At 33.1% G+C, this 22127-nt stretch overlaps 2 protein-coding genes across 10 annotated transcripts in view; one reads left to right on the forward strand and one right to left on the reverse strand.

Annotated features, from left to right (window-relative positions):
• Nucleotides 1-11446, reverse strand: LOC125055983 (ubiquitin carboxyl-terminal hydrolase CYLD). Of its 4 annotated transcripts, none has more exons than XM_047658785.1 (13): nucleotides 11226-11446; nucleotides 11076-11138; nucleotides 10170-10422; nucleotides 8922-9119; nucleotides 7523-7719; nucleotides 5869-6048; nucleotides 4369-4524; nucleotides 3454-3642; nucleotides 2551-2659; nucleotides 1455-1591; nucleotides 906-1089; nucleotides 72-284; nucleotides 1-37 (listed from the first exon to the last, which is right to left on the reverse strand). In XM_047658785.1, the coding sequence occupies exons 2-12, from the start codon at nucleotides 11127-11129 to the stop codon at nucleotides 91-93; spliced, it is 1851 nt and encodes a 616-aa protein (XP_047514741.1). In that variant the 5' UTR covers nucleotides 11130-11138; nucleotides 11226-11446; the 3' UTR covers nucleotides 1-37; nucleotides 72-90. The 4 variants fall into 4 exon arrangements, with proteins under 4 accessions (XP_047514741.1, XP_047514740.1, XP_047514743.1 ...); XM_047658784.1 differs by having other exon boundaries at nucleotides 11076-11136; nucleotides 11223-11445; XM_047658787.1 differs by lacking the exon at nucleotides 11076-11138 and having other exon boundaries at nucleotides 11223-11439.
• Nucleotides 9648-22127, forward strand: part of LOC125055982 (probable phosphorylase b kinase regulatory subunit beta) — a 22833-nt gene continuing 10353 nt past the window's right edge. Inside the window, exons 1-14 of one of the 6 annotated variants that reach the window (XM_047658778.1) lie at nucleotides 9648-9775; nucleotides 10371-10444; nucleotides 11967-12084; nucleotides 12184-12319; nucleotides 12493-12775; nucleotides 13045-13174; nucleotides 13590-13741; nucleotides 14244-14580; nucleotides 15139-15228; nucleotides 15728-15754; nucleotides 16568-16722; nucleotides 16996-17010; nucleotides 17986-18105; nucleotides 21958-22068. In XM_047658778.1, the coding sequence (XP_047514734.1) occupies nucleotides 10430-10444; nucleotides 11967-12084; nucleotides 12184-12319; nucleotides 12493-12775; nucleotides 13045-13174; nucleotides 13590-13741; nucleotides 14244-14580; nucleotides 15139-15228; nucleotides 15728-15754; nucleotides 16568-16722; nucleotides 16996-17010; nucleotides 17986-18105; nucleotides 21958-22068 (1689 nt within the window). In that variant the 5' untranslated portion in view covers nucleotides 9648-9775; nucleotides 10371-10429. Of the gene's footprint in view, nucleotides 9776-10370; nucleotides 10445-11713; nucleotides 11811-11966; nucleotides 12085-12183; nucleotides 12320-12492; nucleotides 12776-13044; nucleotides 13175-13589; nucleotides 13742-14243; nucleotides 14581-15138; nucleotides 15229-15727; nucleotides 15755-16567; nucleotides 16723-16995; nucleotides 17011-17985; nucleotides 18106-21957; nucleotides 22069-22127 lie in introns of those variants that run through there. The other 5 variants (XM_047658780.1, XM_047658781.1, XM_047658779.1 and 2 more) reach the window with 5 other exon arrangements.

Raw genomic sequence — 22127 nt, forward strand, 5'->3', positions numbered from 1 at the left:
TTTCATATAAGGCTGACAACTGTCAAACTTTAATGACGTAACAGTTCCCAATCCCACGACTCTCCGCGTATGTTATCAGTTAAAACTTGTCTATCTATACATAGCGACGTCTGGGCTCCTATAGAAGCACATATATGCGTCTGCGAGTAACCGTTTAGCGTGGGCTGGTAGAAGTCGATCATGAGGCGCGGAAGCGTGTAAAGCCCGACCCCCTTCGTCACTAACCCAACCCGCTAATTCTTCTATTTCTACTATCTCTGGTATGTTGTAGCCGTTGCGTTCACCTGGAATTAAGCGGTAATCATCTATACTAATATTATTAAAAGAGCGTTTGTGAAGTTGAAGGGGGTAAGGTAATCTCTGGATTGGAACCGATTTTGATTTGATTAAAGTTAAATAGAAAGCCATGTGTCTTACAAACTTAACAATGAGAAATATATGATTGAGTTGTAGAGAAAATTTGTAGCGCTTGACAATGCCTACAAAAATGGTCAACGTCACAGTCTAAATTTTATATTTAAAAGTCATCCAACGAAGTGGGACAAGGTCAGCTAGTATACAATATTTTGCATATACATATATGTACTATCTTTTTGTAAACGGTATAATCCAATAGACTGTACATTTTCTATCAGCTTACATTGTTTTTATTTTACGTGGTAAAAATTTCAAATACACTTTTTGCGAAATAATACTTCTTAAAAATTATTTATATTATTAATTCAAGAGTTTATCCAAAGTTCAATATAAACTATTTTATGTTATATACTATACTAGAGTATTGTTTTCTTATAAAAAATACTCATGAAATTTATATCATGAGATATAAAAATAAAAAAAAATATTACAGATAACCACTAAAAAAAACGATTTTGTAGACCAAATTTCTAAATTAAAAAAAATACCTTTTCGGTCCGCCATGGAATCAAAGAAGCACCAAGGAGCATCATGTGCGACGCTAGTCTTCACAAAGGCAACATAATGACTTGTCTCTATACAAAGAACTGCGAATAACTCCATATAAACACGTGGCACGGGGCACGACTCCAATATATTCGCGTATTCCTCACATCTTGCCAATGGTGTTGCCTGAAACAAAAATAATTTTCTTTATTTGTATATATAACACTTAATTTACATCACAAAACAGGTAAAAACAAAAATTGAAAAGTTTATTCCAGATGTAAATAAGCTAAACAATACAATAATAAAATACTACAACTGAATATAAAATTTCGGTATCCCCTTGATGTTTTCCTTCACCGTACGAAACCGTAATGGCTCACATAGAAAAAATATATTTTTTTACTTACGGGTTAAATTAAATTCCTAATAATTCCTGTTATTAATGGAAAACGTTATTTGTAAAAAACATAAGTTGTAACCTTGAAAAGATTACCAAATGGTCGGTCAACGATTTATCTTTGTTACTATAGTAACCTGGTAAGGTATACCTTATGTGTGGGGCGAGTAGCGTGCGCGAGTCTTAAACAAGAAGTGCAGAGGGCGCCTGTATCGAGGGCTCCACCCGTTACGCACGCACTGCATTCCCAACGTGCAAGACTGCCGCATACCGCGCACTGACGGGGTACTAGAGCCATAAACAATGCAGAAAAACATCAGTTTGCTAAAGTTCGTAAGTGTATGATATCCTACAATTTTTACGGAAAGTAAGACATTGATATGAATTAAATGGTCAAAGTTTCCTTAAAACCGTTTCAGTAATTCTTAAAATCTACAGAAATGCGTAGTGGATAGCTACGCTTTCTTTCATAATAGTGCATCAACCAAGGTGATTAGTACATTAAAAACAAATTTGGAGGCGGTTAAATATTTCAAAATTACTATTATAAATTATTTTTTTGACATTTAATGATGAAATTTAATCTAAAATTATACCACTTAAGATTTGTTATTTGTTACAAGTCAGTTAATTTTATCTAAAATCATAAAACGTAACTTGTTCACCTTCGGGCTAAATGCATCTCATCTATATATCTTTCACGCGATACGCATAGAATAAATAAAATATAGCTTAGGAAATATCGCTTTGTAAATTACTCGTTTGTAAAATCTATAGTTGCCATATTTGTAAATATGTGAGCACCATGTATCTACATAATATTTTTTTTCCTTTATTACACCATGCGCTTATTTTATTTTAGTATAGTAGTTTTTTTTTTGTTCTAGGTACATGGTATTCACATGTACCTAGAACACACAACACTATCACATCAATGTATACAAAATATTGTAAAAAATACATATTTTAAAAGAGTACGTATGGAGTTTCTTGCACATTCTTGTCCATAAGAATAAGAATCTCCTCCTTTTGGAAGGGACAACTAGAGTAATTTTTTTTTAAATAAAACTTGTAATGTTGCCTTTTAACTTTCAAAAGTGCCTTTCTAATAGGCCAAATAGAAATAAATGATTTGATTTTGTGTACAAAAGTTTGTATTGCTTCAAAATATGTAATAATGTAATTTTTTTTATTTACAAAAAAATATCTTAATAAATTTAGTGTTAATATATAAAAATATGCCTTACGTCCTTCAATTAGATCGGTCACATCCAAGAGTGGGGACGGCAAAACCCTTTGATACAATTTGTAGTTCTTTCCAAACCTAGGCATCTGAATAATAAGTGCTGCAGGGACCTTAAAAAAACAAATAATATTGTCATCAAAATTTAAATTCCACACTCATTCCATGTTCCATGTTCCTGGAATCGTTCTTTGTTACGCGTTCCACACATCAACACCAACTATCCAAAAAACTCAGACATACAACGACCAATATTTAAGCCTTGACTTGTGTTAGCTATACACACCCCACATTCACACCCTCACTTTTACACAAATACAGCCAAATTAGGTACTTAGTTAAAAGTATTGAATAAATTTTTATTCCTTTTTCCTTTTGTAAATGATTGAAAATTTTTGTAAATATTATGTATTCCATCTTAGCTATATATTTAGTATAATTGTTTTTATTATATATAATTTATGTTGTATGCTGTATAATTACGAAATAAATAAATTTTATAAAAAAAAAAATTGCGTTAACTTATTCACTCATATACTTGTAAAATATAACATATATTAATATAAATAATTTAAAATAAATATGTATAATAATAATAATCTAGTAGCGCTATAACCATTTATGGGTCTTGAAATTAGATTGCATCCATTTCTTCGACCATTTTTATTTTATAGACAAAAGTCTATAATCAGCCTTCTGTGTCTGACACATGTCATGGATTTTTGGGTTTGACAAATGCGGGTGTCCTCACGATGTTTTCCGTCACACTACACGCGAGTGTTTGATGCGCACAAAGAAAGCGCATTGTGGCACGGATCGAAACCTACGACCCTCAGCGATTTGAGTCGCACGCTGAAGTCACAAGGCCAACACTGCTTTGATAAAGTGGTGTTCAAGAACAAATTACCTCACTAAGTTTAACCCCAGATGTGGCGAAAGATTGCTCTAACAATTGTTGTACGCTCGGCAAAGTAACGTGTTCGTCCTTTTCAACAAATAATTGGTAGCAATATGACTCCTGTCCTGAAGATAACTTTAGAAATGGTTCAGCTCTTAATAACTGTGCTACAAGACCGTTTAGGAATTCTTCAGGATCCTGTAAAAATAATAAAATTTAATTTAATAACTTCTTTATTGTTCTGTGTTAGGCACTTAACAAAGCATTCAAATGTGTCAGTGTTGCTTTTTCGTTCGTAATTTTTTGAAGTTATACTTAGGCGCGTTATGAAAAATTGATGAGAGTGAAATTTTACGATGCGCGCGCACCGTGACACATAATTAACAGAATGAAGTTGCACACGGAAGATGCTACGGCATTGGACATAATTTAAAAACAACATTCGAATAATAATAGAACTTATGTTACACTTAATGTAAGAGAATAATAATAAATATTTATTTATTTAATTTTTCAAATGTAAACTGAACTTTATTGACTATAATGACTCCTTTTCCAGTCTTTGATTATTTAATTGTAATTAATTATATGCATGCAATCAAAAACTATTTTTAATAATGCCAAAGAAGTATAACTTCTTACGCGCGTACAAAAGTACACGCACCCTTTTTTACATTTTCATACTATTTTAATTCTTTCTACTTAAACACACTGTTTTTTAAGGTAAAAAAGTAAGTAAATCAGCGCTAAAAACAGTGTCAATAACTACTGCGGTACGAAGCAGCTAATTTTACTGATGACTGCCTAAGTTACATAGCTCATAACATATATGTTACAAAAACAAAATGTAGCCAAAACTTTTATGAGTAAAATTACCTTATGGTAAATATACATTATGTAAATATTAAATAATTTACATAATACCTTTTCTTCTGAAGTAAGTCCGGGCACGTCCGAAAGCCTTTCAAGTAACGTACGCAATTTCATAACGCGGTCGGCTCGCACGTAGCCGTGACGTCGTAACGGGTTCACTATCTCTTCGCGAAGTACGCGTTGTACTTCACTGTAGTGCGGTGAATCCTATATAAATTAATGGCATAGTTATAGAAACAATGTTAAATTAATATTATATTAATATAATACGTTTGGAATATGGGGCTAAAATTAGGGACACAATTATAAGATTGTTAATTTTGTAATGCGAAAGATGTAATGTAGTATGTCCAGTTTTAAACAAAGGCTTGCGAAATTTTGTTTTGTTTAAATTGACATCTGTCAGTTTTATCTCCTGCTTAATTCCTTCACAATTACCATTACGATTTTTGAAGTGAAACTTCTTTATCGGGGTTGGAAAAAAATTTAGTGTAACATTTTTTCGTTACGCGTCACATTTTTCCGTTACGCGCCATCTTTTGAAGTGAAACTTCTTTATCGACGTATGGGAGAAATTTTGTAGCAGGTTACGCGCCATGTTGTTTTTTGAAGTCAAACTTCTTTATCGGCGTTGGAATAAAATTTACACACAATATTTGTCACATTTTTCGGTTACGCGCCATCTTTTTCTTGTCCCTACCACGGTTGATCCGAAGAGATTGGAATCCATTAGTAACAAACATATATAAAAACGATAACAATGATAGTAATACTAATAATTATATTACAATTAATAAAATTCTGTAATAATCTTAGTACTACATAGTAGTACAGTAATAAGTTAAAATGAAATAATTGTATTTGTATTCATGTCTATGATAATAAAAGCCTTTTGTTAAACTTTATCTAATTTAACTTTATTTAACAATTTCAATTTCTGTAAAGTTGCATATAGTAGATCATTTTTCGAAAATAAGGTCATAAAGAAGTTTCACTTCTTACGTGTGTACTAGTACACGCACACATTTTTTTTTTATTGACACTGACGCAACAATGTAACTTTAGGACAGAAGTTGTTATATTTAGAATAGTACATTAGTGAAAGTAAATCGTAAAATTACTTTCTATTGTCATTATTGCAATAGATATGTAATTGGACTTTCAAAAGTTAAGTATGTTGCAGCAGCATGTGAATGTGCAGTTCCAACTTCGCAAAAATAATATATTATTCCCGGAATTACAGCTTACAAGGCTACTTTATTGTATTTTGACTACAGCTGAAAGTAATTTAAAGAATTAGAAAGAAATTGATCTCTTCAGCAATCAGTCAAACTGTATGACTATAGTGAGAACAAACAGTTTTGATACTATCTAATCAAGTAAATATGTTTAAAGTATTATAATTTAATTTATATATTGAAAAGTCAAGACATTATAATTCACTACACCTTCCAGATCTTAAAAAGAGATCCTTAAGACCATAGACCGCGATTTTTTTGTTGTTGTTTAAATTGTAAGACTCATACTAATGTCAATGAAAATATCACTTACTTCAGGTTCTGGTGGCCGATATAGAAGTGCATCAAAAACGCTTGTAAAAGTGAACATAGCAAACAAAGTTGCATCGAGATAACAGGAATTGTGGTGGCCTTGAATCCCTCGGTTCTTGCCTGCTAAGTCGCCTAAAGAGTTTAAAGGCGGCACAACGCCTGGGACTACTGGGCAATCGGGCTGGAAATTATAATATTAATTTAAATAAGTATTCACGTACGTTCAGAAACTCATGCACAGTATAACATAAAAGCGCTACCAACAAATAGTAATCTAGCTTAAATTAATAATAAATAAAATAAATCAGTGGCGCTACAACCTCTTTAGGTGTTGGCCTCAAATTTCTGAATCTGTTTTATGATCATTTTTTAAATCTAATAGGCAAGTAGGTGATCAGCCTCCAGTGCCTGACACACGCCGTCGTCTTTTTTGGGTCTAAGTCAAATCAGTTTCCTCACGATGTTTTCCTTCACCGTTCGAGCAAATGTTAAATGCGCACATAGAAAGAAATTCCATTGGTGCACAGCCGGGGATCGAACCTACGACCTCAAGTTTGAGAGTCGCACGCTGAAGCCACTAGGCCAACACGGCTCAGCTTAAATTAATACATGACATGTGTCAGATAGAAGGCTGATCACCAATTAAATTTATCAAAGAAACGGATGCAATCTCAGGCCAAGACCCAGTTACAGCCCGTTCCCACTAGTCGTAAGTCGCATAAGACTAAAAGTCGAATGCTCTGGTCACCATACACTTTATATGGAGCTGTTCACATTAGATGAGACGCGACTTTTAGTCTAATACGACTCAAAAAACCATCCGACGGGCCAGCGCCCGTTTTAAGACTAAAAGTCGCGTCGAATCGTGCTCGCATAGGTGCCTGCTTGTTGCTGTTCACACTAGTCGTGCGTCTAATCGACTCGAGCGCGTTGTTACCTCTCTCCCCGCCCCGCTTCCTAGACTAGTGGGAACGACTAGTGGGAACGGGCTGTTACAGCCCGTTCCCACTAGTCGTAAGTCGCATAAGACTAAAAGTCGAAAGTCTGATGTCCCTGTTCACACTGCGTCGCGAGTCGTATAGGTCGTAGTTTCGCGCCATTCGGTACGTAGCGAATTCGCGACATGGACGCCGACGAAGAACTTGTTGTGCTCTACTACTTACGAAGAAAATTAAAAAAGTTGAAAAAAATGTCAACCCGAAGAAAATACTGGATGCACCCAATCCTAACAGAAAGATAGACTCAACTAATGGAATAAGTTCTTGGGCTTTTATTTCTTTCTCCATTTTCACACAACAAACAAAAAAACACGAATAGAGTGAGCAAGCAATGTGTAGGAATGTGTGTCTAGGAAGCGGGGCGGGGAGAGAGGTAACAACGCGCTCGAGTCGTAAAGACGTACGACTAGTGTGAACAGCAACAAGCAGGCACCTATGCGAGCATGATTCGACGCGACTTTTAGTCTTAAAACGGGCGCTGGCCCGTCGGATGGTTTTTTGAGTCGTATTAGACTAAAAGTCGCGTCTCATCTAATGTGAACAGCTCCATATAAAGTGTATGGTGACCAGAGCATTCGACTTTTAGTCTTATGCGACTTACGACTAGTGGGAACGGGCTGTTAGGGTTTTGAGTGTGCCATATTGAAGCTTGATTACCTGATCGAAATGTTCCTCATTACGCAAATGTCGTTCCGGCGGGGGCGTGTCTCTAAACCTTGCATCACGTCGACACAATGCAAGTGGTACGAACAACGCACGACCCGGAGCACAGGGGAATAATCGTTGCCCGTTACGAATGCCATCTCCCAAACCACACACATTCTGTTCCAGCTCTACACCTGCTGTTGCTGTCTCTAAGAAGAAAACAAACCGAATGTTATGAAAAATTATTACATTCAAATGAGGTAATAATGAAGTAAGAATAATGTTTTGTATGAGTATTGAGTAACCAGATTAAGGGTCTGTTTCACAATGTACGGATAAGTTCTACATAAGTTCCAAATTAGCTATTTAGTACTTATTGGTAGGATAAACACTTATTGTTGCGTTTCACGACTGTCAGATAGCGCTATTGGTCACATAAAGTCCATCATTAGCTATGAGTCCGATGAATGTCAAATAGCACCATTATTTATCTTACAAATAATTTATGTGTTGCATAGCTATTTGGTACTTTATCCCTACATTGTGAAACAGACCCTTAATAAATTTTACTTTTTCTTATTTATTTATATCCAACTCAACGATGTTCCATACAATTTATGGGGACTAGCGTCGTACGATTGGAAACCATGTGTTTTTATTTTCTAAATTGTGTTTGATGATGGATTCAGCTGCGTTTAGTTCCAAATACACCCACTAAGCGCTGATTAGGTTTTCTATTCGAGATTAGGGTCAGACTAAATTGGCTTTCGAATAAGGCTCGTATACAACAAATTAATCTAATCCTAGTATTAGATTAAGCCTCATATTTATCATAATATTGGAATAGCTATTATAAAAATTCCGATAGGCTATTTACATACACTTTCTAAAAACGTTTACTTAGTTTCAGCTTCTTAATAATCCGATGCGCTAATTCTACAATCTTCTTTCAATGTTCACTGTTTCAGTGAACTCATTTCCATATTTCAGTACAGATCAAAGTCCTGGTCAATTTGTACAGCGGACCGAAAACAGATAGCGGCATTCAATATGTGGTGATGGAGATGTAACGAATTCCATGTCCTGCTTAAAGAACCAATAAGTCCATTCTCAACCAACTAAAGATTGTCAATAACACAACACTGTCAACTATCGTTTACAATGTTGTTGAGCTACTTTGCCATATTGCCAGGAGAGAACCGAATAATCTCGACATGCTGGTAATTGTAGGAAGGAGTGATGGCAGGAAAAATCGGTGTCGACCGCCTATCTGTTGGTTTAACTAAATTATGACAATTATGGTTCTCAACATCGCTAATGCACTGAGACAAGCTGAGGATAGATATTCCAAGACAGGCACGACCTGCAGCAACGAAGACTTCGAAGAAAAGCTATCTCAATGAATACTCACCATCAATAATTCCAATCCATCGGACCACACCATAATAATGCTGGTTTACGTCAGTTGCTACTTCAACCAACGAGCCAACACCAATGTCGTCTTGCAAGTGTATGGGTGACTGTCTATCTTGCCATTGAGGTATTGATCTAGGCGATCCAAGAGATGGTGTGTCATATAGTTCTTCCGGAATTCCATTACCGCCTACATCTGAAAAATGCACTTAATAATGTCTCTTGCTGGCAAACAAAGCTAAGCATTTTATCTAGTCACGAGATGTTGTATATAATGAAAAATGCATATGTAATGAAAAGAGCCAATATTTATAAAGACTTTAAGGATCTCACAAAATTGGCTGCGGCGTAGATAGATAACGAAAGTTACAAGGGACGCAATTAGCCGGCACCCGTAGTACCGGTAAACAGTAAATCTACGAGCTCTGCACTTAATGAATACGTTGATCTAAGCACTTTCTCATGGTGATTACATTGTCACATCCATTTAGAAATACTTTTCTCTTAAAAAAATAGAATTTTCATGTTCCTGAACTGATGGTCACTGTGACCATAAAGCATACGTTAAAAATTTTGTAATAAGAATATTGTTAATAACAAAAACACACTCGTTTCGTATTGGAGTACGCATAGTGGTATTTCGTCTCTTGAAAGTTCCCTAAGATAATACGTTTGCGACATGGACATAGCGCGTAACAACTGACGATCGACGTCTCACCCGCATATTCTATAATTAGAAATAGGAAAGTTAAAATGGGACGTCCTACTACGTAGTCTATGTTTTAACCTGTTGAGTAGTAAAAATGTTTACGCGCAAGAATGGATCTTTGTAAGGATAATATGTGAATTATGGTAAGATTAAATCGTCGTGCTTGCTTTAAAACTCTAGATTAATAAGATTCATTTCTAATTCATCTATTGGTTATTAGGTTTACCGTGATACTGCGCGTAATACCAATAATTTTCAATTTAGGCTAAGCTAAACAATATTTTATTTAAAAAATTCTGAATTGGTCCTAAAGATATTATAGTACTATGCTTATACTAATATATGTATATGTATGCATTAAATTATAGTGTTGTTTTGTTGACTTTTGTGCAATTTTAATGTATGTTTGTTAGATTAAAATACTAATTCCTATATTCTGGCTAAATTATATACTCACTTACATTTTATATAGATAACGGAGATAAGCAATCATGTGCGTGATATAAAACTTAAGAAATTAATGAATAAGCATCATACCGACTAAAACTCCAGTTTCAATTTTCTTTGTATCATGCACCATCTTAGTATAAAAATTACTGCTTGTAGAAGAATTAAACACTGGTTTTTTCCTTCTATCTGGTACTATGTGATTCAATAGATTGACTGACTTCACTCTTTCATGAGCATACTGTGGAGTTTTTTTGGGTGTTCTTGGTACAGTACCATATTGTCTCTCAGGTTCTCTTGGTGCTGGTGGCCAACTTCCTCCGATTAAACTGAACAGATCTAGCTATAAAATGAAAAGAAGAAGGGTAAGCAAACAATGTAAAGAAATCAGGGAATTGAAATTGTATCCTCTTATAATTTAAGTAAATTAAGTTATAAATCATCTAGAGACCACATTATTAAGTTTGTTAAACAAGTAATCATGGACTTGGCTTTCCATGTTAAAATAATGTTAAGTGACACTTAAATATACTATTATTAGTTGAATAAAGTTATAATAATACAGATAATTAGTGACACAATACAGTATGCAATACACCTCATGCTTCTATTACTCGCCCGTCTGTCTCAAATAGCCAGTATTAAATTAAATTATAAATATGGTGGTTACAAACTAACAGTATTTATCATTTTAAGGAACTGTTTATTTTAGTTTCTGTTAAATCTAAAACAGTATATGAGCACTTGACCGTATTTACAATTATAAATAGTTTTACTTCATAGTTTACAATACTTAAAGTTTATAACAATCATTTCTTAAAATGTTTGTCTCCATTAAATATCCAATCAAAAGCAAAAACCAGACCAGACATACACACACATACACATACCCCACCACAAATGTTTGTTATGGACCCAATGTCTTTATTTATTTGATTTTAATGTGAAAAGATGCATGGTTAATTTATATGTGAACATTGTAAAAATCCATTCAACCTGTGACTCTCTGTTGCTGGATGTCTTGGGCTCCTCTTGCACCTCATGATTCATTTTATTCCTAACGATAGTAAATAATCTAGAGTAATATTAAAAGAATAAAACAATATATTTTTTTTAGTATAATAAAAAATACACGTAACGTACCTTGGAGATGGCTAAAGATTGGCTATCATCGACGAGAATTAATAACCATTTACCACCACTAAACACTATATATATTATTTAAAAATTAATTGATAATTATTAGTTAAAAATGCAACCTCGTTAAAAAAGGAATATTAATTTCTACATAAATATAAATATTTGTTGTGTACACAACTCGGGAAACTCGCAGAATTTTATAGTTTTCAAGTTAAACATCAAGTCACAAGTGTCACTTATGTGTCAATAAATTCATGTTCATTCAACTGATTATGTTTATAAGTAAATTCGACTAGATCATATCCTAAAAATATTAGAAAAATCTATAATTAAAATTCATTCATTGTTTATCGAATTATTTTATGACACAAGTGTTAGTTGTTACTATGTACCTTAGTAACCTAAACTGTCTAGTAATTGGAGTTAATGATTATAATCTGTGAGTGACCTTTTGACCTTAAAAGTACTATTAATTTAAAAAAATTAACTACAAAAACATTCAACTGTCAAAAATCAAAACAGACGTGAAGGTGTCACCGTGTAACACATACTTGTGTATTCACATTTCACTGTCTTGTTTATTTATTGAAAGTAATGTCTTATCATGATTAATTTCACCTTCATTTATATTTTAAACTTATGTGGGATTTGCTTATTGGTTTTCTAAACTAATTGAATAGTCTATTTAAACTTAAGCTCACTGTCCTTAAATAAAAATTAAGAAATAGTATTTAAATTTGTTTTTAGGATCACCCGGACCTAATGATTCGCCAGGGCAGCATTGATGACATCAATGCTCAGCAATTTCTGAAAATAGCTAATTATGAAGACACTGTCAGGCAGCTAGATATTTATTATGCCATTGGTAAGTGCCTTTTATTCTTAAGAATTTAGCCATTTGATGTTTATTACATGGTACAATTTTTGAATCTAAAGACATTTACTTTTTTATCATAATTTACAGTTAAACGGCAGTTACTACGATTTCAAAGCCCCATAACTGGTTTATTCCCAGTGCTTTCCTCTGATCTTCATATAGCAAGTGTGAGGGATAGCATTTACTGTGCTTCAGCTGTATGGGGCCTATACCAAGCTTATAGGTAGGTCAAATTCTAATTTGAATAAAAAACAACAATGCCTAAACATTTGTGTGCTCTTTTTTCACAAATTATTATTTCTATTAGGCCAGTGGGCTTCTGTTTCTCTAAAACATTGTTTCTCTAAATATCAGCTTTAGCACATTGAAACAACTATTTGACTATACTTATTTCAGACGTATAGATGATGATCGTGGAAAGTCGCATGAATTAGGGCAGAGCACAGTAAAATGTATGAGAGGTGTATTAGAATGCTGGATCAAGCAATCAGCAAGAGTAGAAGCCTTCAAGACTAGGCAGAGTGCGGCCCATGCGTTACATGTTAAGTTCCATCTTACAACAGGAGAACCAGTACTTGATGACGAGCAGTATCATCACTTACAAATTGATGTAGTGTCCTTATATTTACTTTTTTTGGTACAAATGATTACATCTGGACTTCAAATCATTTATACACAAGTAAGTTTGTAGATTATTATACTTAACTCTTTTCTTATTAGTTTCTGGTCTATTTCAAGTCAAGATTTTCTATATTTGACTATATACAGATAGTTATAAATTTTTTTTTTTTTGAAGATAGAAATTTTTAATGGAGTATATATTTCAAATTACATTACATACATTATACTGCAAAAATAATGTCATCTTACACAGGTTATACTGAGCTGGGTCTCCAGGAAATAAAATGATTTGTGTTGTGACTTTAAAAATACAATTTCAATTTATAGGATGAAGTTGCATTTGTTCAAAACCTGGTATACTATGTTGAAAGAGCATACAGAACACCTGATTATGGCATGTGGGAACGAGGTTCTAAGTATAATGATGGCACACCAGAAATACATGCATCATCTATAGGTAATAACTTTTTCTTGCAACAGTACCAACTTAATAACATTAAGAATGTAAATAAGGGAATAATTACATTTCACCGCTTGTGAACATAAATTAATTGCATTGGATTGTGGATGTAGAGGGCATTTCCTTTCTTTTAACCCTAGACTATAAAAAAAAGTCCCTAAGCTTTTATGTACCTACACTTTGCTTATCATCTACTGTTTTATGTTCTAATGTAATTAATGTGTTTGTAAAAATTGTAATGTCATATTTTCTTGCTTGCGTGTCATATTGTCATAAGCTTGCATGTTTTAGAACTTATAAACTAAATTAAATATATATTTTTGAGATTACACATTTTGCGGACATCAATACTTTACTGTTTACAGTACAATATTATACTGTTTCCTTTAGAAAATGGGAATAATTTTTTTAGGTATGGCAAAGGCAGCCCTTGAAGCGATCAATGGATGCAATTTATTTGGTGACAAAGGAGCGTCATGGAGCGTTGTATACGTAGATATTGACGCACACAATAGAAACAGAAGTATTTTTGAAACAATGTTGCCACGGGAGTCTAGTTCTAAGGTAAAAATTGTAATTATTTTGTTAATCAAACAATAATAACAAGTTTAGTAATAGTAAACTACAGATAATTTACGGATCAAAAACTTTTATATGTATATCTATATTTATACTAACTATTATTATAGCTGAACAATTTGTTTGGTTGAACTCATCTTCAGCGCATCTTGGAAACTACTGGTTCGAATTTTAAAATGCCTGTCTATTGTATAAAATACTTTTGTCTTAGATAGTTCTATTATAGAAAATCAAGCTACGATCGAATTAACGCCAGTGAAACGAGTGTGTGTGCATTTGTTTTCATAGTAAATTTTCTGACCAATTTTTGTTATTAATTGCTGAAATTATTGCCAAGCATCTGCCCTTCAATTATACACATGTTCTTGTAATTTTTCTGACTTAACAAATCGATGTAAGAAAGGATTTATTATAAAGATATTGAAATTGTCTTTTTTGTGTTGTTTGTTCGCAAATAACTCTTTCTAAAGACTCTATGTCCTTACAGGGTGTTGACGCCGCTCTTCTACCAACGATATCCTTCCCAGCTTTCGCAACGCACGAAGATATCTTAGTACAATTAACGAAAACGAACCTTTTGAATCGCTTGAAAGGGAAATATGGTTTTAAAAGGTTTAGTCGGGACGGTTATAAGTGTGTGTTGGAAGATCCCAATAGGCGTTATTATAATGAGGGTGAATTGAAGGAATTTGATGGAATGGAATCTGAGTGGCCGCTTTTCTATGTAATGATGATCATTGATGGTGTGTTTAGGACATTGCCGGAGCAGGTTGAGGAGTATCAGAAGTTGTTGAAGTCGAGAATATATATGGATGAATTTGGTGGTAAGTTTTTATTAACGTTAATAAATAATTAGAAAATTATATCTGGTTCCTCGATTTTTATTGTCTATACTTTTAAAAATAATATAAAGTAGAAAGAGTGTGTTTTGTATCTTGCGGGGGCGTTCAAGTATTACGTAACGAAATTTTTGGAGATTATTGACCCCCCCCCCGATGTAACTCGTCGTAACGTTTTTCAGTACCCAAGTATAGTAAAACGTTTCGTGACCACCTAGTGACTCTTTAGTTACTATTATGTGGTGTAAGTCGAAAAAAATATTAACAATAACGCTTAATTTAATCCCCGCCCCGCATCGTAACGTTTACAAAAGGAAAAAAATACGTTACGTAATACTTGAATGCTCCCTGATCGAAAATAAAATATTGTAATAGGAAATCCGTAGGTTTATAAAAAAAATTATATTGTATAATATCCGTAATCTCATTGGCTATATTGAATATCAAATTTAAAAAAAATACAGTCTTTAGTTAATCATGTCATAAATAGGATATTATATGCAATCATTTGCGTCATTTAATGATTTTTAAAATTGCATTTAGATCCAGTCATCCCCTGGTACTACTACGTGCCTCGAGAAGGTGTTGAAAGTGAACGCAACGAACCCTATTCCGTACGAAGAGTTCCGGCAAGTACGTATCAGTAAATTGTCTATGCTTATAGTTTAAAATATTTCGACATTAGTGACGTCATACTCTGAATCGCGTAATACAGTTTTCGACCCTTAAGAACATATACAATACATCAGTCTCCAGGCCTTTAGGCCGGCCATAGACTGGTCTACTAAGTTGGTGGAACAGTGCACCTTCCGTCCTCCACAAATTAATTCTTTATGGTTAGCTAGTTACCATTCAAGCTTTCAAAAAGGTTTTGAGTAATAATTAAATTCAAAAATTAGTTTATGTCATACAATATAAATTATATTACCAAAGTTTGTTTTTTTTCCTTGCATATTTTACTAAAATGCCTTAAGAGTACTTAAATAAAATAACGAATAAACACTGGAGTTATGTACATAAACTGATTTTCGGAATAAAGTGCGTCAGAGATGTTTAATCATAATTTCTTGATTAATTGAGTAGTTCGAGATCGTCTGTTGTTTATATTAAAATATATTTAAACCAATTTCAGACCAACCAGGAGATAATGACAATAAAGGTAAAATGTATGTTTTGTGCTTTTCTTAGCACCGCTCAATCTCGCACTGCACTCTCTTTTTCTTTCTTCCTATGTAAATAATTCTTTACTTCTCGCTTGGACAGTCACTAATGCTTAGCAAAATATTTAAAAATTGATTTTTCTGTACCATTTCATACTCTTTATTCAGAAGAAAGAGTTCTTTCAATTGTCTATAACACAATTAATTCCTATCAGATTCAAGCTTGAAACTCTATTGAAACTTTTGCATTCTTTTTTAGATCAAAATCATTTACAATAATTATACAATTATATGTCAAATACAATTATATAGTTTTCTAATTCTGTTGGATATTGGCTTTAAAATTTCAAATTAAACATGTAGAATTTCATCCCGCCAAAATGATTCTCATGGCAAGATGGCGTCGCACCAGTCCCTACGACGTATCATGTCAGTAGAGATATAAACAAACGTCAAGTTTTATACGTGTTAATTGTTATTCTAAAACTACACAAACATTGTTATTAGGATTAGACAGATAAATACATATACTATTTTCTGGCATGGTATGTTATCATCGATTCGACTAATGTGTGACCGTATTGTGTCACGTGACCAACGTAAATTTTATAATTTTTAATTGTCTTTTTTTTTTTCAATTCAATTACTCATACACGTCATAAATAATATACAATTGTTATTTGAAATTAAGAAAAAACTTAAAGATCCAAACAATCCAACTTCGCATGAAGCTTCAAGTCCTTTAATTGGAATTTAATATTATTCTATTATTTTATTTACATCACATATTTGAATGCAAACCCTTGATACAGATACCGGAGGATTATTCCTATGGGCGCAATCATTGTTCGTGCTGGCTCAACTGTTAACGGGTGGGTTACTACACGTAAACGAGTTAGATCCTATACGACGGTATCTCCCTTCATATAATCGACCTAGGAGGGCTGGACGGTATTCTGCTTTTCAGGTAAGTTAAAAAAAATAAAAATAGAAAAATATTCTTTAAGAGTTTTTGAACGTTTTAAAAAATGTTACTTTGCCGATAAAATATTGAGTTCTAAATGCGTGCCAAGTTCTATAGCATAGCCAAACGTTATGGAAACAACATACAATTTATTTTTGGGCAAATTAAAGATATAATCCTGATTTAAGATAAAGTATATATTTCTTAAAAAGTGTAATAATCTAGAAATGGTTGACATAAAACATCTTGTTTTCCTTTTCATGCTCAAAACTTAAGGCTAAACCAGCGTTCGTAAGTACCTGTCCTGTATTTTAGGTAAATGATAAAGCACATTGTGTTCACTTGGCCAAATTATGCTTTTTTAAGATGAGTAGCGAAAGTAGTACATTGTCACACAACAGTAGCAAGTTTTCAGAACGTAAAACGTATTGTGTTACACAAGAAGGTTTGTTGAGTGTTTGTTGTAGCGGCATCCACAATATGCGATGTGTGTGTGTGTGAAAACAACAGTTTGATGACGATTCAAGGAATCGCGTTAGCGAAGTGCCAATAATGTATATAATCGTCACTAAGGCCTGGGGGTGCGGTAAAACAGTTGTTCGACTGGTCGACTTTAGCTTGGAGAAAAGGTCCTTTTCCACAATATTGATCGAAAATGTTTTATGCAAAATATTCCCAGAAAATTTCGGTTTCTGCAAATGAGATTTTTTTCTGAAAATGTTATACATGATCGATTGTTATCGTAAAGACTAACAATCTTATTCAAAAACGTAAAACCATAATTAGTTTAAGAATCTTTAATCGCTTTTATTAATATAGACACCAGAGTAATATACAATAAGCTCGACTAAGTCTCTTACAACTAAATACATATTTCAATTGAAAAACGGTTTTGACATTATAAATTGTTCCTATATATAGATTTCAAACCCTATGTTTTTATTTGCAATCGTGCTAGTTGTCCTTATATTGCACAAATGTATGCAGTATGCACAAACAAACAAGTGAACGCAGCTTTGCTAAAATGTTTGCGTCATATGTTTTGCGTGAACCATTGGGGTGTAATTTTCACATAGCTTTGTTACTGTTGAATAGTTTGTCAGTAGAGGTGTAGACTTATTTAATATCCTCAATTATCTTGAATTGAAATTACATCTGTATTACTTCACGCTATGGTGCATTTTACAATGCAAACAATTGTTAGACAATGCTTTGAGAGCACATTGTCTCAGGTACAGTATTTATTAAGTAATCTTATATTTTCAGGGTATTGCTACTGACCTAGTGGTTCAAGTTGTTCTTATAGCTGAATCAATGCGGCTTCAAGCTATGATGGGAACGTATGGAATACAAACACAAACACCTCACGAAGTAGAACCAGTGCAGGTATATTTTAAACAATATGCAGTATCTAGTTGGGCACCACCAAATTGTAAATATCCAGAAAGCATCATTTCTTGTGAAACGATTCTGGAACTAAGGATACATTTTAGATTATTTATTACACGCTTTATATTAGCTTCATCTGTATGTATGTATGTATTCGGACTCGATTTTGACCCACTTTAAACGGACAGAGAACTGTCAAAGATCGATGACAATGCAATAATCCGAAAAAAAAAATAAACTAAAAAATAAATAATAGTTTAAAAAAAACTAAAAAACAACGCTTTTAAAGCCCATCAAACTAAAAAGTGAAAAATAATTCCTAATTTAGGCTGAAAATAGTAATGAACAAAAAATACTGGTATTATCGTGAAAAAGCGTGAGGCGCTCTGTGCCATATTTTTCGTCTATAGAGCGCCCCACATTAAATTATTTTTAAAAATCAAAAATATTTCATTTATTTTTACATTTTTTCATTTTGTAAATGAAAGAATAGTATAATTTATCTTATTAAAGTTATTAGAAACGTTATTTTTTTAACAGTATTTGTTTAATTTATATTTACCACTCAGAATGTTATGTAGTGTTTTGGTATTTAGCCCAGTCATTTTAGGGGTTTCACCTCGGAATGAAAGATAATAAGCTACAAATTGGTATAGACCTTTGTTTTGTCGTTCTAAATGTTGTCTCAAAAGTCACAAATGATACCGTGTCCGCGTCTTAAGATATTGAAGGTCAAAGGTCATAAAAAATGGTTTTTCGTGAATATCTCGCTTTCTATTGCTGATGATATTTGTACTTATTATAAAAGTTGTAGAGTATAAAATTCTCTACAATTTTCGTAACATGTTTTTTTTAATACGGTCAACCGTTTTTGAGGTAGAGCGCGAAGAGTGCGCAGCGCACAGTCATATATGGTCCTATGCAAGGTCAAGCGTGAGTTACGGTTATCAGTACGTTATATCAAGTCTATTATTTATTAAATTATTATAATTATTAAACAATGGCCATTATTTATGTACTAATTTTTAATTGTTGATATTTTATTAAAATCAGTAACTTAATCTATATATATAAAAGAAAGTCGTGTTTGTTACAACACTTATAACTCGAGATCGGCTGGACCGATGTTAGTTATGTCTTTTTTGATGGATTTTTCTCCTCTCCGAATAGCAGAATAAGTAATAAAATAACATTAATCGAATAACATTAAATTAATTAATTAATTTTACGAATGCACACGGCATGTGGTGACATTTGTTGACAAAACTACGCATCATTTTACGTCGAATTCGTGTCACTTCAAGAAATTCCGAACTTGAGGTAAATGAGGAGATGCATAACCAGGCTTTGATCTTGATCGAAAACATGTGTTACCTCATCAAAAAATGTTGTAAAGCAGAAAGTGCTTTAAAATGCAGTATCGCAATATTGGCGTTAGAGAGAAGAGGCCTAATGTGTAAAACTGTCATTCTTCTTTTGCAATGGCAAGCAATAAAACATTTCTCTATTTGCAAAAAAAGTTATCACCTTAATGAAATTCTAAAATAAGTTTAACTAAAGTAACAACGATATTATTATTAAGGCGGAACGAAGTTAGCCGGGTCAGCTAGTTATTTATATAATTCTGGAATATATATTTTCAGTTAAAAAGACAATAAGGGGATATATTTTATGCATATCTTTATTTATCATTAAATATGCCATACTATACATTTGTTGAAATGTCAGTTTAAATATCATAAGAATTTTTATTGGTTTTAATTATAATAAAATTGTGAATAGAAGCTAGTTGTTTTCATCTTCTTCGTCGTCTTCTTCTTGTTGTCGCTCGAAAACGTTCAATTCATTGTCATCATCCTCATTATCGGTCATATTCATCTCCAAACCCTCCAGAATTTCAGGATCGTATGCGTTTTCTTCATCGGGATTACTTGGATATTGTGCAGCGTTCAGGCAAGCTTGTCCATCGTATCGAAGCCATTATTGCGTGACTGATAGATGTGCATTTCGTTTTTAAATGTTCTACTTGTCCTTTTCTATTCTTTAATATAATTTCTTCTAAAAAATGTAATAATGTTTTTGGTATTTCTTCATTAATACCATCTAGCATTTTATTTGGAGGTGGATACGTCTTAGTTTCGACTACAGATGATCTAATATCTTCCCTAATAATTGCCGCAGCAGCTTCTACAATACGTAAACGTTCTTCTGCAGGGGTGCTTTTTTTATTTTCGTACCAAGCTTTTGATAGTACATTAACCTTTGTATCACGGAAAGATATAATAATTGTAAATGCTCCTATTTTTTTTGTAATTATTATGTCAGTTAAATACTTTTGTTGTAGTTTTGTAATAATCGTCTTATCGTCGGGTATGTACTCCGTAAGGACATCTTTAAGTTCTTTCAACGTAAATTGAGAATCTTCATTATTTTCTATATAACAAAAAATCTCCTTCATTGCTTGAGTGACTTGATCATCTTGGCGCGGCTTCTTATCAGCAGATGGTACTCGAGTTAAAAAGTTGGTATAGCAAATAGTATGATACTTTGCTTCAACAGCGATCAAATCATACTCGTAAAGTATACGTTCCTTTACTAATTCTCCTAAGAAATCGTTGCGTTCTTCTGCTCTTTTAATTACGTTCTCTTTAAACGCTAGAGTGCTTACATTACTTATTGTCCGTCTGTACTTCTCCCTTTTTTTCCTTTCCGCTACTTCATTAGCTTCTTGGCCACAAAATAAGCACAATTTTTTAAAATCAAACACTTCGTTTCTTTTTTTACGAGGTGCACTTGGCGTTGAAGGTTCACCCTCTTCTGTGCGTCGTTTCGATGCAACAATAGCATTTTTACTAGTGTACACTTTTCGACACTCGGAATGCACATTCCATCATTTCTTTCAATACTTGCAGTTTTTAAAGTTTGTAAACCACGTACAACATTCACAGAAACACCCTCTGAAAGTGACTTATCACATATAAAACACAAATCAGCCATAGCTCTTAAAACCGTACGTCCGTCGTTGCGAAGATACAATTTCAAACTAACGAATAATCTTGACGAATACAAAGTGGTCCCTTAAAAGAGAAAGTGGCCTTGAATACAATAGAACATCTGTCCCGGCTATAAATAGAAAAGGTCATAGGGTAGGGACAAGTATATCCAGGTATATAAGTATTAAAAAATTTACACGTTTTGAAGAAAACGTATGTAATGACGTTTTAACTAAAAATATATATTCCAGAATTAATAATATACTATAGTTGAATAGTTAAATGTAAATAATTAAGTTACTGATTTTAATAAAATATCAACAATTAAAAATTAGTACATAAATAATGGCCATTGTTTAATAATTATAATAATTTAATAAATAATAGACTTGATATAACGTACTGATAACCGTAACTCACGCTTGACCTTGCATAGGACCATATATGACTGTGCGCTGCGCACTCTTCGCGCTCTACCTCAAAAACGGTTGACCGTATTAAAAAAAAACATGATACGAAAATTGTAGAGAATTTTATACTCTACAACTTTTATAATTAGACAAATATCATTTAAGCAATAGAAAGCGAGATATTCACGAAAAACCCATTTTTATGACCTTTGGCCTTCAATATCTTAAGACGCGGACACGGTATCATTTGTGACTTTTGAGACAACATTTAGAACGACAAAACAAAGGTCTATACCAATTTGTAGCTTATTATCTTTCATTCCGAGGTTGACCCCTTTTTTTACCTAATATGACTGGGCTAATTGGCTTATTTGTCGAACACGATCTTAGGAATTAATCGTTAATTTTTCAGAACTCCAAAAATGAGTTTTTTTTATATCTTCTAGGTTTGCAGTTCTACGCAATTGGTACACGTTTATCGCGAATTGGGTGTATGCGCTAAGTTGAAACTGACAGGTCGTCCCATTCGACCCGTAGGTTCCCTGGGAACTAGTAAGGTAGGTTGCAAATCCAAATAAAATAAAAATAAATTCGTTTAGGAAAAAACCTTCTAAAT

Source organism: Pieris napi, chromosome 14 (genome assembly GCF_905475465.1).
Source record: "Pieris napi chromosome 14, ilPieNapi1.2, whole genome shotgun sequence".
Taxonomy (NCBI): Eukaryota; Metazoa; Arthropoda; class Insecta; order Lepidoptera; family Pieridae; genus Pieris; species Pieris napi.

Bases quoted from the DNA above. Each gene is read 5' to 3' on its own strand.
- LOC125055983 (XM_047658785.1), bottom strand. From the start codon at position 11,129: ATGAATCATGAGGTGCAAGAGGAGCCCAAGACATCCAGCAACAGAGAG. The intron at 7,720-8,921 runs GTGAGTATTCAT...TTTTCTTCTTAG, and splicing joins ATGGATTGGAATTATTGATG to AGACAGCAACAGCAGGTGTA. The intron at 1,090-1,454 runs GTATACCTTACC...TTTTTGTTTCAG, and splicing joins CTACTCGCCCCACACATAAG to GCAACACCATTGGCAAGATG.